A 15,325-nucleotide genomic window follows, 5' to 3' on the forward strand; every position below is an offset into this window, starting at 1 on the left:
AATTAAAATTACAAAAAAAAAAAAAAAAAGCAGGGGTCATCTTTAAACACACCCACAGAGAATGTAAATTCATTTTCACCTTTTGAATTTCATACTTAGGCTGCAGAAATGTCGCCATGCTTAACTGAATTTAAGACAATATGTGTGCCTGTGTTCATCTACTCTGATAATTTTTCACTTATGCTTAAATTTCAGGATCAGGTGCTGATAAAAAAATAAATAAGACAGTACAAATAAAATTGCAAACTCTGGAGATGGGAAAGAAATGGCAGAAGATGCTTCTATGGAATAATTAGTCCACTGTTGAGAGGAGTTTTATGCAAAGTTTGAAATACTACAAAATTTAGAGGTTATTTAATAAGGGAATTCAAATCTGAAATAAGTGGATAGAAAAGCATATGAGAAGGTAAGTGGAAAAATAAGCAACATGTAAATAACAAAGTATCATAAACACTTTATTTCTTGAACCAAGAAGATAAGCAAGATTAGGAAATGAAACTACCTCTTACTACATATGGACTGTCAGGGTTGTCTCTCTTCTAAGCACATTAATAATCAACACTCACACCTTTGAAGGGAAGCCAGGATACTTGAATTTTACTAAACAGTGCACGTCTGTATTTGTGTGTATACTATTACACAGAGTATATAATAATGCATTTATCATGTTATCATATATTTTATTATCTGTATTTTACATATCTTAGTATCCATTGGTAAAAGGGGAATTTGTTTCTGATTTGTATGATCACACCAAGTTTGTGTATATAGTGTATCTAAAAATAAGTTATAGAAAACCCACTCAAAGTAATACATCCAAATGCTCATTTTGTTACACTCAGAAGGTATTTTGTGTCTTGATTTCCCTACAACTCTGACTGTCCTATTGAAGCCTTGGGCTTCTCTGTTTCTAGCCAGGAGCATGGGAAGCAACCAGACATGGATCACAGAAGTCACCCTCCTGGGATTCCAGGTCGATTCAGCACTGGAGTTTTTCCTCTTTGGACTTTTCTCTCTCTTCTACACCCTCACCCTTCTGGGGAATGGAGTCATCCTGGGGCTTATCTGCTTAGACTCAAGACTTCACACCCCCATGTACTTCTTTCTCTCACACTTGGCCATCATTGACATATCCTATGCCTCCAACAATGTCCCCAAGATGCTGGCAAATCTTGTGAGTCAGAAAACAACCATCTCCTTTGTTCCTTGCATTATGCAGACATTTTTGTATCTGGCTTTTGCTGCTGCAGAGTGCCTGATTTTGGTGGTGATGTCCTATGACAGGTATGTGGCCATCTGCCACCCCCTCCATTACACTTTCATCATGAGCTGGAGAGTATGCACTGTCCTGACCAGCGCTTCCTGGGCATTTAGCTTTCTCTGGGATCTTGTGCATTTAGTTCTCATCCTGAAGCTGCCCTTCTGTGGGCCTCATGAAATCAACCACTTCTTTTGTGAAATCCTGTCTGTCCTCAAGTTGGCTTGTGCCGATACTTGGCTGAACCAAATTATCATCGTTGCATCCTGTGTTTGCATTTTAGTCGGGCCCCTCTGCCTGGTGCTGGGCTCCTATGTGCAGATCCTGGCCGCCATCCTGAGGATCCAGTCCGCTGAGGGCCGCAGGAAGGCCTTCTCCACCTGCTCCTCCCACCTCTGTGTGGTCGGGCTCTTCTTTGGCAGTGCCATCGTCTTGTACATGACCCCCAGATCCAGCCATTCTCAGGAACAAAGGAAGATTCTGTCATTGTTTTACAGCCTTTTCAACCCTATGTTGAATCCCTTAATCTACAGTTTGAGGAATGCAGAGGTGAAGGGTGCCCTGAGAAAAATTCTGGGGAAGAAGAGGTCAGTGTGAGGGATGGTTTGGAGTGTCCTGTGTGAGTCTGTCTTCATGACTCTGGACCTTTGAATGCTCTTTTGAAACCATTAATTTAACAAATTAGCACCCTTTATCTTCAACATTTTTAAAAACTGAGAAAATAAATACTCATATTTAGTCATTGATAGCAAACCTGAAGTAAACATCATAAATAAGAAAGTTATAATCTAATCCTATTCTTTAACACAGGTGCAAGTATCTTAAAATATTAGTCAATCAAGTAATAAAAAGATACTAAATTATGATACAATTTTTATCTCTAAAATGCAAAAATTGCGTAACTTTCAAAGCAAGAAAAAAATTGGCCCATTAACAAATTAAAGTATCCATTGTCAGTAGATCAAAGCAAGTGTTTGACAAAATTTAACATCAGTTCATGATAAAGCTCTTTACAACCTAGCATAACAATAAACATTCCTAGAAAAAGATTTATCAAAAAACCCCAGTACCATAAACATTCACATATCAGACATTATACTTAATGGTAAAATGCTAGTATCTTTCTCCATAAAATAAAAAATAAATAAAATAAGATGTACACCATCACCACTTGTTTTTCTTATTTTTCAGATTTTTGTTAGAGATATTGATGTGTACAGTTAAACAAAAAGAAGAGATATATATGTATGTGGGTATCTGTCATGTGAGGTACCCACATGAGAAGGAGTAAGTAAATTATGTTGTTTTTGTTGTGTGGCTAAGTTATGTCTAACTCTTTTGTGACCTCATGGACTGTAGCCCTCCAGGCTCCTCTGTCCATGGGATTTCCCAGGGAAGAATACTGGAGTGGATTGCCATTTTCTTCTCCAGGGGATCTTCTTGACCCAGCGATTGAACCTGGATCTCCTGCATTGACAGGTGGATTGTTTACCACCGAGGCACCAGGAAGTCCAAATGAATTGTGATCATATGCAAATAGTGTAATGGCATTTGTAGGAAATCCAAACGAATCTTTTTGTATATTAGTGAAATTATGAGAAATTTAAACAAGAAAACTTGATATAAGATCAATATAAACATCTATTATAGATTTATATAACAAATAATTAAAATGAATTTTTTCCAAAATGCTACCATTAAAAGCAGGACTTAATTTTTAAATGTTTAGGACTATATCTAAGAGTGCATGCTTAGTCACTCAGTCATGTCCAACTCTTTGCGACCCTGTGGACAATAGCCCACCAGGCTCCTCTCTTCATGGGCATTCTCCAGGCAAGACTACTGGAGTGGGTTGCCATGCCCTCCTCCAGGGGGTCTTCCCAACCCAGGGATTAAACCCAGGTCTCCCGCATTGGTGGCAGATTCTTTACCATCTGAGTACTAAATCTATAAAGAGACAATTAGAAAAATTTATTGAGGCACTGTGCTAACTAAACAGATATGAAATGTGAGATATGCCAAGTTTTCAGATTGAGAAACGTAATGTTTAAACGATTCAAGCTCCCCAAGCTGATTAACATATTTAATGTTGCTGCTGCTGCTGCTAAGTCACTTCAGTCGTGTCCAACTCTGTGTGACCCCAGGGATGGCAGCCCACCAGGCTCCCCCGTCCCTGGGATTCTCTAGGCAAGAACACTGGAGTGGGTTGCCATTTCCTTCTCCAATGCAGGAAAGTGAAAAGTGAAAGTGAAGTCGCTCAGTCGTATCCGATTCTTCGAGACCCCATGGGCTGCAGCCTACCAGGCTCGTCCGTCCATGGGATTTTCCAGGCAAGAGTACTGGAGTGGGGTGCCATTGCCAATGTTAGTGTCTTACAATAGCCCAGTGGAGCATGTGAGTATGAGCAGAACACTTTAGAATTCGACAAGCTGATTCTAACATACTTGCTGCCATGGCTAGTCCAAACACATTTAAAAAAGACTAAGTATAAGGTGAGAGGATTGATTCTCCAGATCACAGTATCTGCTACAGAGAGCCAATAAGTAAAATAGTGCGGTCTTCATCCTCGGGTTGACAAATAAACAAACTGAAAAGAGCACAGATGCTGATGTCTATGATTGGAAACTGGCTGTATGAACCGTGTGGCATGGTAGACCACTGGGGAAAGGGAGGGGTGTTGCAGAAAACAGCTCTGGCACCACTGAGTAACCATGCGGATATTCAGTCATGCATGAAAAAACTCAGTCCCAGTGTTTTTAAGACCTAAGTGGCAAAGGCAAATTTATAAAGCTTTTAGGAAATATGGAAGGGAAAGATTTTTAAATTAATATACAAAGTTGTTAGTCTCCAGAGAAACACTAATACATTTGAATTGATTGATTTAAATAGATGAAGAATGCATGTTAATCAACAAGGAGCATAAAAAGAATGAGAAGACATGGAATTGTCTTCAACCAGACTTCTGATTTATCAGGTCTCAAACATCACTTCCTCAAAAACCAGTGTATTTCAGAGTCTTACTTGTCTTGACCAGGTAATTTTCCATGGTAGCTCAGCTGGTAAAGAATCCACCGGCAATGCAGGAGACCCTGGTTCGATCCCTAGATCAAGAACATCCCCTGGAGAAGGAAACAGCTACTTACTCCAGTATTCTTCTTGCCTGGAGAATACCATGGACAGAGGATCCTGGCAGGCCCCAGTCCATGGGTTGCAAAGAGCTGGACACAACTGAACATCTAATTTTTCAGTCCAATATGTCTTTTTTCCATAGCATTATACGTTAACTGAGGTTATCCTCCCTGTAAAGTTACTATTTTTAACATGAAAGATCACTGTCAGCATTAAATTTGCCTTCCTCATTGCTGTGTTCATCATATCTAGAGCAAAACTAAGCACAGACAAGGCTCTCAGGAAATCTTTGTTGACTAACTGACCAATAGCCATCACCAGAAAAGTGTAAGCACATCCTTTGTCTCCTATATTTTTTATATTAAAAAAAATTTTATATTGGAGTATAGTTTTTAAAATTTTTTAAAATTTTTAATTGAAGGATAATTGCTTTACAGTATTGTGTTCAGTTCAGTCTCTCAGTTGTGTCCGACTCTTTGTGCCCCATGAATTGCAGCACACCAGGCCTCCCTGTCCATCACCAGCTCCTGGAGTTCACTCAAACTCACGTCCATTGAGTCAGTGATGCCATCCAGCCATCTCATCCTCTGCCGTCCCCTTCTCCTCCTGCCCCCAATCCCTCCCAGCATCAGGGTCTGCTCCAATGAGTCAACTCTTTACATGAGGTGGCCAAGGTATTAGAGTTTCAGCTTTAGCATCAGTCCTTCCAAAGAACATCCAGGACTGATCTCCTTCAGAATGGACTGGTTGGATCTCCTTGCAGTCCAAGGGACTCTCAAGAGTCTTCTCCAACACCACAGTTTAAAGCATCAATTCTTCAGCACTCAGCTTTCTTCACAGTCCAACTCTCACATACATACATGACTACTGGAAAAACCTTGGCCTTGACTAGATGGACATTAGTTGGCAAAGTAATGTCTCTGCTTTTGAATATGCTATCTAGGTTGGTCATAACTTTCCTTCCAAGGAATAAGCGTCTTTTAATTTCATGGCTGCAATCACCATCTGCAGAGATTTTGGAGCCCAAAGAAATAAAGTCTGACACTGTTTCCACTGTTTTTCCATCTATTTCCCATGAAGTGATGGGACCGGATGCCATGATCTTCATTTTCTGAATGTTGAGCTTTAAGCCAACTTTTTCACTTTCCTCTTTCACTTTCATCAAGAGGCTTTTTGGTACCTCTTCACTTTCTGCCATAAGGGTGGTGTCATCTGCATATCTGAGGTTATTGATATTTCTCCCGGCAATCTTGATTCCAGCTTGTGCTTCTTCCAGCCCAGCGTTTCTTTGGATGTACTCTGCATATAAGTTAAATAAGCAGGGTGACAATATACAGCCTTGACGTCCTCCTTTTCCTATTTGGAATCAGTCTGTTGTTCCATGTCCAGTTCTAGCTGTGGCTTCCTGACCTGCATATAGGTTTCTCAAGAGGCAGATCAGGTGGTCTGGTATTCCCATCTCTTTCAGAATTTTCCACAGTTTATTGTGATCCACACAGTCAAAGGCTTTGGCATAGTCAATAAAGCAGAAATAGATGTTTTTCTGGAACTCTCTTGCTTTTTCCATGATCCAGCGGATGTTGGCAATTTGATCTCTGGTTCCTCTGCCTTTTCTCAAACCAGCCTGAACATCTGGAAGTTCACGGTTCATGTATTGCTGAAGCCTGGCTTGGAGAATTTTGAGCATTACTTTGCTAGCGTGTGAGATGAGTGCAATTGTGATGTAGTTTGAGCATTCTTTGGCATTACCTTTCTTTGGGATTGGAATGAAAACTGACCTTTTCCAGTCCTGTGGCCACTGTTGAGTTTTCCAAATTTGTTGACATAAATATTGAGTGCAGCACTTTCACAGCATCATCTTTCAGGATTTGAAATAGCTCACTTGGAATTCCATCACCTCCACTAGCTTTGTTCGTAGTGATGCTTTCTAAGGCCCACTTGACTTCACATTCCAGGATGTCTGGCTCTAGGTGAGTGGTCACACCATCATGATTATCTTGGTTGTGAAGATCTTTTTTGTACAGTTCTTCTGTGTATTCTTGCCACCTCTTCTTAATATCGTCTGCTTCTGTTAGGTCCATACCATTTCTGTCCTTTATCGAGCCCATCTTTGCATGAAAAGTTCCCTTGGTATCTCTAATTTTCTTGAAGAGATCTCTAGTCTTTCCCATTCTGTTGTTTTCCTCTATGTCTTTGCATTGATCGCTGAGGAAGGCTTTCTTATCTCTTCTTGCTATTCTTTTGGTTTCTACCAAATATCAACATGAATCAGTCATAGGTTTACCCATGGAGTATAGCTGATGAACAATGTTGTGTTAGCTTCAGGTGTGCAGCAAAGTGATTCAGTTACACATATACTTGTATTGTTGTTGTTGCTGTTCACTAACTCCCGACCAACTCCTTGGCACACCAAGGTCTGAAGCTCACTAGGCTACCCTGTCCTTCACTGTCTCCCAGTGTTTGTTCAAATTCATGTTCATTAAGTCAGTGATGCTATGTAACTATCTCATCTTCTGCCACCCCTTTCTCCTTTTACCTTCAGTCTTTTCCAGCATCAGGATCTTTTCCAGAGTCAGCTCTATGAATCAGGTGTCCAAAATATTGGAGCTTAAGCTTCAGCATCAGTCCTTCCAATGAATATTGAGGGATGATTTCCTTTAGGATTGATTGCTTTGAACTCCTTGCTATCCAAGGGACTCTCAAGAGTCTTCTCTGGCACCACAATTCAAAAGCATCAATTCTCTGGTGCTCAGCCTGCTTTATGGTCCAATTCTCACATCCATCTATGACTACTGTAAAACCAGAGCTTTGACTATATGGACCTTTGCCTGCAAAATGATGTCTCTGCTTTTTAACATGCTGTCTATGTTTGGCATAGCTTGTCTTTCAAGGAGCAACTGTCTTTTAATTTTATGGCCACAGTCATTGTCCACAGTTACTTTGGAGCCCAAGAAAATAAAATCTGTCACTTTTTCCCCATCTATTTACCATGACATGATGGGACATGATGCCATGATCTTAGTTTTTTGAATGTTGAGTTTTAAGCCATCTTTTTCACTCTCTTCTTTCACCTTCATCAAGAGCCTCTTTAGTTCCTCTTCACTTTTTGCCATTAGAGTGGTATTGAAAGAAATCAAGTTATAACATGAAATTGAATCTTCTAGTTTCTTTGCCAGAGTGTTATACAGTTCAGAGAAATCACGATTCACCCAATTCCAAACACAAACACACACAAATCCCAAGCAATTGGACACAACAATTCCCATGGTATCCTGAAAGAACTTAATGAATAAAAATGGGAAATGCATTCCTTGGTTCACTTACAGATAGGAAAACCACGCTTTACCCTCTGAGCCACCAGGGAAGCCCCGATAGGAAAAAACAAACACTAAACTCTCCAGGGAGAGGATCAGTAGAGGTGATATACACAGTTCTGTACCCTGATCGTGACTTATGTCTGCAGAAAAAGGTTGGATTCAAACGAAGGTAAAAGCCCTGGCAAGTCTATCATAAACTTCTCTGCTGAGAGTTGTGTGTCTGGGCTTCACCTCCTGATGAGGTCCCTGTGGAAGAGAATCTATCCTAGTCTTCCAAGGCCATGCTGAAGAGAAGAACACAGATTCCACTTTTGAGTTCTAGAGAGTTCTAGACTAGAGAGTTCATTAGTCGTGAAAAGGGTTTTCAGGTGGAAATGAGAAAGGAGGAGGAATGAAATGACTGGTCCCGGTATAAGGGTCTGAATGCCTTATGTGTACCCTAAGCCTTTCTTTACAAGATCCTCTGGGCATTTCTAAGGACCCCTACCTCTCCCCATGGTGTGGCCTTGACTCCTCTGACCTCCAAGACCCGTGTCTGTGTCCCCTTCATCATCCTGCTATGATGTCTCTTGGTTTTCCTCATGACTGTTTCAGAGAAGAGGGATCAGCTAGTCATCCATGCCGTGCATGATCTGGCTCAAGGGCTACAATGAACTTCACAGACATGTGACTCAAATGCCTTTTCTACAAATGAAACAATCCTGAAGGCAGAGGTAAGTGGTTTGCTGGCCAGTAGCTTTGTCTTCCTTTCCCATGTATTGACTGCCTGCCCTTGTGGACTTTCAAAAATATTTTCTGGCCAAACAGGCCCCATTTCTCATGTATTCAGGCAAGAGATGACATTTCTTACTGGAAAAGCCCAGTATCTGTTGCTGTACACACTCTCTGTTCCTTATTTTAATAGGATATTAATGTTTCATTATGATGACTGGATCCAAAAGTTACTCTCCAATAATGGCTTTCAAATCTCTCATGATATATGCTTAAACTCTTGTTAAGTGTCTTGTTTGAGTTAATTCATTTAAATTTTCAACTCTCCTATGAGATGGGGGAATTGACGAATGGAGAGATACAGAGAGGTACAAGATTTGCCTGCCAAAGTTTTGAGTAGGTCCCAGATAGTCAGGCCGAGAATCCAAGTTTTTTTTTTTTTTTTTTTTTTTACATTATGCTACTCATGAGGATCAAGCTGAGTGGTGAAGTAAGTAATTCAGATGGTAAGTAATTTCTGAGTAAGTCAGAAGACTTACATAATCTGTCCTGCCCCAGAGCTTTGACTTTGTCAGCCCCAGGGCACTCACTCTGAGAGAGTGATCAATAAAAACTTTTACTTCAGGTCGATGCAAAATATCCTAAGCATGGCCCCCTTTCATTTCATAGGGTTTACTCTCTGTCTCACGTTGGTATATTTGGTATAGCTGAACTGCATTTTGAGTTTTAAAACCTGTATTTTCTCCTTCACTCCAAGAGTGAGGCTACTTTAAAGATTCTTCTATTTCTTTAAAATCCTTTTTAACTTAAAAATCAGCATATAAAACATCAATACAAATGAAATTAAAATCATATGTTTTCTTACTTAAACATAACCAAAAAGGAAAGCAAGTGTGGAGGACTTTACAATATCATGATTGATATTAATTACCAATCCCAATAATTTAGATTCTCCTTGAATTTTGTGCTGTCTTTAATACTATTAGTATCTGCTGACATCTGGTAAACTCCTACTGTGTACCAGCTAGTGCTATTTATTCTTCACATCAGCCCCTTAGACCCTGCTCTCACCAGCTTCCAGATGAAAACAATGAGGCTGAGAATCAGTGACTCAGGGTCACCTGGTTCCCCTGCAGAGTGGAGATGGGCGCGATGGTCTGCCTTCATCCTTATTTAGGGACCCTGGTCTTTTCAGTCCCTGCTGATTTTCCTGCTATGGGAGAACAAAGTGATGTATCCATGATATGTTTTCCCTCATTCTGTGCAGGACAGCGCACTTTCCTTAAGGTGCAGCAGGGTGGACCCTTAAAGGCATCTTCATTTCCCGTGTCTCTCTTTCTGCCACAGGAGTTTTCTCAGAGGAAAGAAAAATCTGACTTCTTGAACTATCATTTTAAAAATGCAAGAAATCATTGCATATTTAAAGGGGAGAAAATTGCTTTCTTTATTCTATTTTTTCTATCTTGTTCTCACAAAGGTCCCGATCATTAATAGTTTAAGCAGACAGCCACCACTGTAGAGCTGTCTCCTCACAACCTTTCTACACCCAGTGTTACATATGGTTTGTCTGGAGCTCATAACTGATGGAGGAAGCATTTCCACTAAGAAATATTTGCCTTATTAATTATTCCTGACATTTGAAAATAAAAATTTTTTTCTAGGCTACTGGTTTCATTCAAAAATATTTAACCAAAATATTATATGTAAAACTCTATAATTGCTGCTGCTGCTGCTAAGTCACATCAGTCGTGTCCGACTCTGTGTGACCCATAGATGGCAGCCCACCAGGCTCCCCCACCCCTGGGATTCTCCAGGCAAGAACACTGGAATGGGTTGCCATTTCCTTCTTCAATGCATGAAAGTGAAAAGTGAAAGTCAAGTTGCTCAGTTGTGTCCAACTCTTAGCGACCCCATGGACTGCAGCCTACCAGACTCCTCCGTCCATGGGATTTTCCAGGCAAGAGTACTGGAGTGGGGTGCCATCGCCTTCTCTGCTCTATAATTGCAGATTATTTCAATTATGAACTCAAACAATTCTAATCATTTGGGGAAAGGAGGCTACTGACTTGCGTATTTGATACTGAAGCATCCCTGTGCCTGCTTCCCGAGGCCCCTTTTAGGTGCAGCAGGAACCCAGACATCACATCACAGCTGAGCCCACTGGGCTCTGCCTTGGTTGCTCCCCCAGGATCCATCTCAGGTCCTGATTCAGCCTGCTCTTCCTTCCTCTTCAAGCTCTTACCTACCTTCCCTTTCTGGAGATCTCCCATAACTCCTTTAAACATTCTCTTTGGAAAGAAATTTAGTTTTTCCAGCTTTCTGTGTGGTTATTAGCTCTTGCTGTTAAATCGTGTAGGACTCTTTGCAACCCCATGCACTGCAGCACACCAGGCTTCCTGTCCTTTGCCATCTCCTGGAGCTTGCTCAGACTCATGTCCATTGAGTCTGTGATGCCATCTCACATCACATGAGTCTGTGATGAGAACTCAACCATCTCATCCTCTGTCATCCTGTCCTCTTCTCCCCCTGCCATCAATCTTTCACAGCATCCGGGTCTTTTCCAGTGAATTATTTCTTTGCATCAAGGGCCACAGTAAAGACAAGCATATGAGACTTTTTCTGAAGTTCATTATATAATTTTCTGTTAATGCTTTTGTTCCTTGCTCTCCTTGATGACAGAAACTGCTTACTCAAAAAGAGTCTTAAAGATTTACAAAATATCCATAATTCTGGAAGTCTCAGGTATTAAGAGCTCCCTGAGCCTTCCTATTTAGCCTGAGTCTTAGACCTATTAATACAATATTTGATATGTTCCTAAAGTGCCAAATTCTATTCTGTCATTAAATTTGTACCATCCAGAAAATTAGACAGTTTCCCATTTTGTATCTGCTAATTAGAAATTTGATACATATCCTGTAACTATGCTCTGTTTGCACGAATTTTAAAATAAATCAATTAATAAAAGCTAAAAATATATCAGCTAAAAATTAGTTAATAACATTTGAGTGACTTGGTGAGATACTTACTGACCATAATTTGCTGCCATTTCTTCAGAGATCCAGTAAAGTGTTGACCCTAGACTTTGGAATTAGTGTAATAGACCACCTCCTTCTAAAAGAAACACCAGATTCATGTGGGATGAGACACAGAACTCATAGGCAGAGGACAAATGTCTTTGGAATTTGCAATTTCATGTCACTGATCGATTATGTCAATATTTTTCTCCTGTGCAACTTCAAAACAGTTCTTTTCTCGTGCTCCTTTTCACATTTAGGTGGATGTTGAAGTAATTTTCAACTTGATTTGAAATCTTTTTCTACTTTGACTCAATGGAAGATCATATTTATCAGGACAATTCAGAAAAAATATCTCAGTAAACAAAAATGAGATTGAAATTTTTAATTTCCTCTTTCCTGTCATATGTTAACTATTTTTCAGTTAACGTAACATGGTGACTCATTTCCTCCATTTAAACCTTTAAGAATCTGCTCAGGTTTGACATTCCTGTTACAACTTCCTGAGTACTACTTTTGAATAAGCAAGAAAAATGTGCAACTTTGCTTCTGTATTACACAGCAGATTTTTTAAATGTCTTTTTTTGGTAATGCACATTTATTAAAAAACAAACAGTGACCATATAATATATTCAAAAGGTAAGTTCCCATATAATCCTACTCTCTAGAGATAATCAATGTAAAGAGTTTCGTGTTTAAATTACAGAGTTTTCCTTCATGTATGCAAATAGATCCCAAATACATTTATGTATGCTAAGTCGCTTCAGTCATGTCCGACTCTGTGCGACCCCATAGACTGCAGCCCACCAGGCTCCGCCGTCCCTGGGATTCTCCAGGCAAGAATACTGGAGTGGGTTGCCATTTCCTTCTCCAACGCATGAAAGAGAAAAGTGAAAGTGAAGTCGCTCAGTCGTGTCTGACTCTTAGCAACCCCATGGACTTCAGCCTACCAGGCTCCTCTGTCCATGGATTTTCCAGGCAAGAGTACTGGAGTGGGGTGCCATTGCCTTCTCCGCATGCTTTGACTTTATGTGGAAAAATTTTTATCACAATAGAAAAGTCTATATTATCCTTTTAAATGGCTATATAATATTCTATTATAGAAATAACCAAATATTTAAATGCATTCCAACTTACAAATTTTGTGTCAGTTTGAAATTGTTTAAAATATCAGTAAGATAACAATGAGTATTTACAGCCTCTTTGTCACTATGATTCAGGAATATTGGACTTTTTTTTTCTGTACCTAGAACTCAACAAATCCTTTTTGCTCAAGATTTTGCCTTTACTTATTCCTGTGCAAGGAACAATTTGTTTTAAGAAGTTATCAAATATTTCTAAGGACTTCAAATCTGAAGCTAGTGGATAGAAAAGCAAATGAGAAGTAAAGGGATATGTAAACCAAAGCAACATGTAAAGAACAGGGGACCCTAATAACTTCATATCTTGGACCAAGAAGACAGGCAAGCCTAGAAAACAAAACTCTCTCTTTTTAGAGATGGTTTGTCAGGGTTCTCTTTCTTCTAACTGCATTAATAATCAAGACTCATAGCCTTGAAGGGAAGCCAGAAAACTTGAATTCTCCCAAACTTTGTATGTGTGCATGCAAATGTGCATTCTGTTAGGTAGAGTATATAATAATACATCCTATTACATTTTATTATCTATAATAAATGTTACATATATATGCTATTATTTCTTTGATACAAGGATAACTTTTTCTGATAAATATGAGCACACAGAATTAGTTTTAACACTATATCTAACAATAAATTGTAGGAAATCCATCCAAAGTAATACATTTCCAAATGCTCACTTTGTTACACTCAGAAGGTATTTTGTGTCTTGATTTCCCTGCAGCTCTGACCTTCCTGTCCCAGAGGGCAGCTTCTCTGTCTCTACCCAGGAGCATGGGAGGCAATCAGACATGGATCACAGAAGTCACCCTCCTGGGATTCCAGGTCGATTCAGCACTGGAGTTTTTCCTCTTTGGACTTTTCTCTCTCTTCTACACCCTCACCCTTCTGGGGAATGGAGTCATCCTGGGGCTTATCTGCTTAGACTCAAGACTGCACACCCCCATGTACTTCTTTCTCTCACACTTGGCCATCATCGACATATCCTATGCCTCCAACAATGTCCCCAAGATGCTGGCAAATCTTGTGAGTCAGAAAAGAACCATCTCTTTTGTTCCCTGCATTATGCAGACATTTCTGTATCTAGCTTTTGCTCACACAGAGTGCTTGATTTTGGTGGTGATGTCCTATGACAGGTATGTGGCCATCTGCCACCCCCTCCATTATGTTATCACCATGAGCTGGAGAGTGTGCACTGTCTTGGCCATCACATCCTGGGTGTTAAGCTTCCTCTTGGCCCTGGTCCACTTAGTTCTCTTTCTGAGGCTGCCCTTCTGTGGGCCTCATGAAATCAACCACTTCTTCTGTGAAATCCTGTCTGTCCTCAAGCTGGCCTGTGCTGACACCTGGCTCAACCAAGTTGTCATCTTTTTGGCCTGTGTTTTTATCTTACTGGGGCCCCTCTGCCTGGTGCTGGGCTCCTATGTGCGCATCCTGGCCGCCATCCTGAGGATCCAGTCCCCTGAGGGCCGCAGGAAGGCCTTCTCCACCTGCTCCTCCCACCTCTGCGTGGTTGGGCTCTTCTTTGGCAGTGCCATCATCATGTACATGGCCCCCAAGTCCCACCACCCTGAGGAGCAGCAGAAGGTCCTTTCCCTGTTCTACAGTCTTTTCAACCCCATGCTGAACCCGCTGATCTACAGCTTGAGGAGCAAAGAGGTCAAAGCTGCCTTTAGGAGAGTGCTGTGGAAGGACAGGCTAATGTGAAGAATATCAAAGGGCAACATGCAGGAGGAACTTTGTTCTCTCTGAAGTATGGTGAATGCACACTAAGTTGCTTTAGTTGTGTCTGACTCTGTGCAACCCTATGGACTATAGTCCGCCAGGCTCCTCTGTCCATGAGATTCTCCAGGCAAGAATACTGGAATGGGTTGCAATGACTTCCTTCAGGGGATCTTCCCAATTCAGGGATCAAACCCGTCTCTTATGTCTCCTGCTTTGGCAGGTGGGTTCTTTACCACTAGCGCCACCTGTTAAGCCCCTGAAATATGGTAGGGGCATTTTTTGCCTTTAGCTGTAATGCTACAATATTATAGCATATTATAGATCTAACTGGACTTCCCTTGTGGCTCAGCTGGTAAATCTGCCTGCAATGTGGAAGACCTGGGTTTGATCCCTGGGTTGGGAAGATCTCCTGGAGAAGTGAAAGCCTACCCACTCCAGTATTCTGGCCTGGAGAAGTCCACGGACTATATATTCCATGGGGTTGCAAAGAGTCAGACATGACTGAATGACTTTCATTTACTTACTTACTTATAGACCTAATTGGCGCTTCTGAATTGTGGTGCTAGAGAAGACTCTTGGGAGTCCCCTGGACAGCAAGGAGATCAAACCAGTCAATTATAAAGAAATCAACCTTGAATATTCATTGGGAGGACTGATGCTAAAGCTGAAGCTCCAATACTCTGGCCACCTGATGTGAAGAGCTGACTCACTAGAAAACACCCTGATGCTGGGAAAGATTGAAGGCAGGAGGAGGAGGGGGTTACAGAGAATGAGATGGTTGGATGGCATCATTGACTCAATGGACATGGGTTTGAGCAAGCTCTGGGAGTTGGTGATGGACAGGGAAGCCTGGTGTGTTGCAGTTCATGGGTTTGCATAGAGTCAGACATGACTTAGCCACTGAAAAACAACAACAATAGACCTAAACATATAATCAGAGGCTATATAGACCTTAGAAAATAAAATAGATAACTATTCATGACCCTGGATAGGCATAGGTTCTTAGAGATGATCCAAAAAGTACAAGACATAAAA

At 40.8% G+C, this 15,325-nt stretch overlaps 2 protein-coding genes across 2 annotated transcripts; both read left to right on the forward strand.

The window, feature by feature from the left end:
- The first annotated feature begins 722 nt into the window (after positions 1-722).
- Positions 723-2,001, forward strand: LOC133246868 (olfactory receptor 2A12-like). Its single transcript, XM_061415445.1, has one exon. The coding sequence runs from the start codon at positions 821-823 to the stop codon at positions 1,853-1,855; it is 1,035 nt and encodes a 344-aa protein (XP_061271429.1). The 5' UTR covers positions 723-820; the 3' UTR covers positions 1,856-2,001.
- Positions 2,002-13,293: 11,292 nt separating this feature from the next.
- LOC133246869 (olfactory receptor 2A14-like) lies at positions 13,294-14,272 on the forward strand. The gene has a single exon (XM_061415446.1). It carries the CDS (start codon positions 13,340-13,342, stop codon positions 14,270-14,272), a length of 933 nt encoding a protein of 310 aa, XP_061271430.1. The 5' UTR covers positions 13,294-13,339.
- Positions 14,273-15,325: the final 1,053 nt, after the last annotated feature.

This window comes from Bos javanicus, chromosome 4, assembly GCF_032452875.1.
Source record: "Bos javanicus breed banteng chromosome 4, ARS-OSU_banteng_1.0, whole genome shotgun sequence".
Classification (NCBI taxonomy): domain Eukaryota; kingdom Metazoa; phylum Chordata; class Mammalia; order Artiodactyla; family Bovidae; genus Bos; species Bos javanicus.

What these genes read in the sequence shown, in the direction of transcription:
- LOC133246868 (XM_061415445.1), top strand. Translation starts at nt 821, where the DNA reads ATGCTCATTTTGTTACACTCAGAAGGTATTTTGTGTCTTGATTTCCCT.
- LOC133246869 (XM_061415446.1), top strand. Translation starts at nt 13,340, where the DNA reads ATGGGAGGCAATCAGACATGGATCACAGAAGTCACCCTCCTGGGATTC.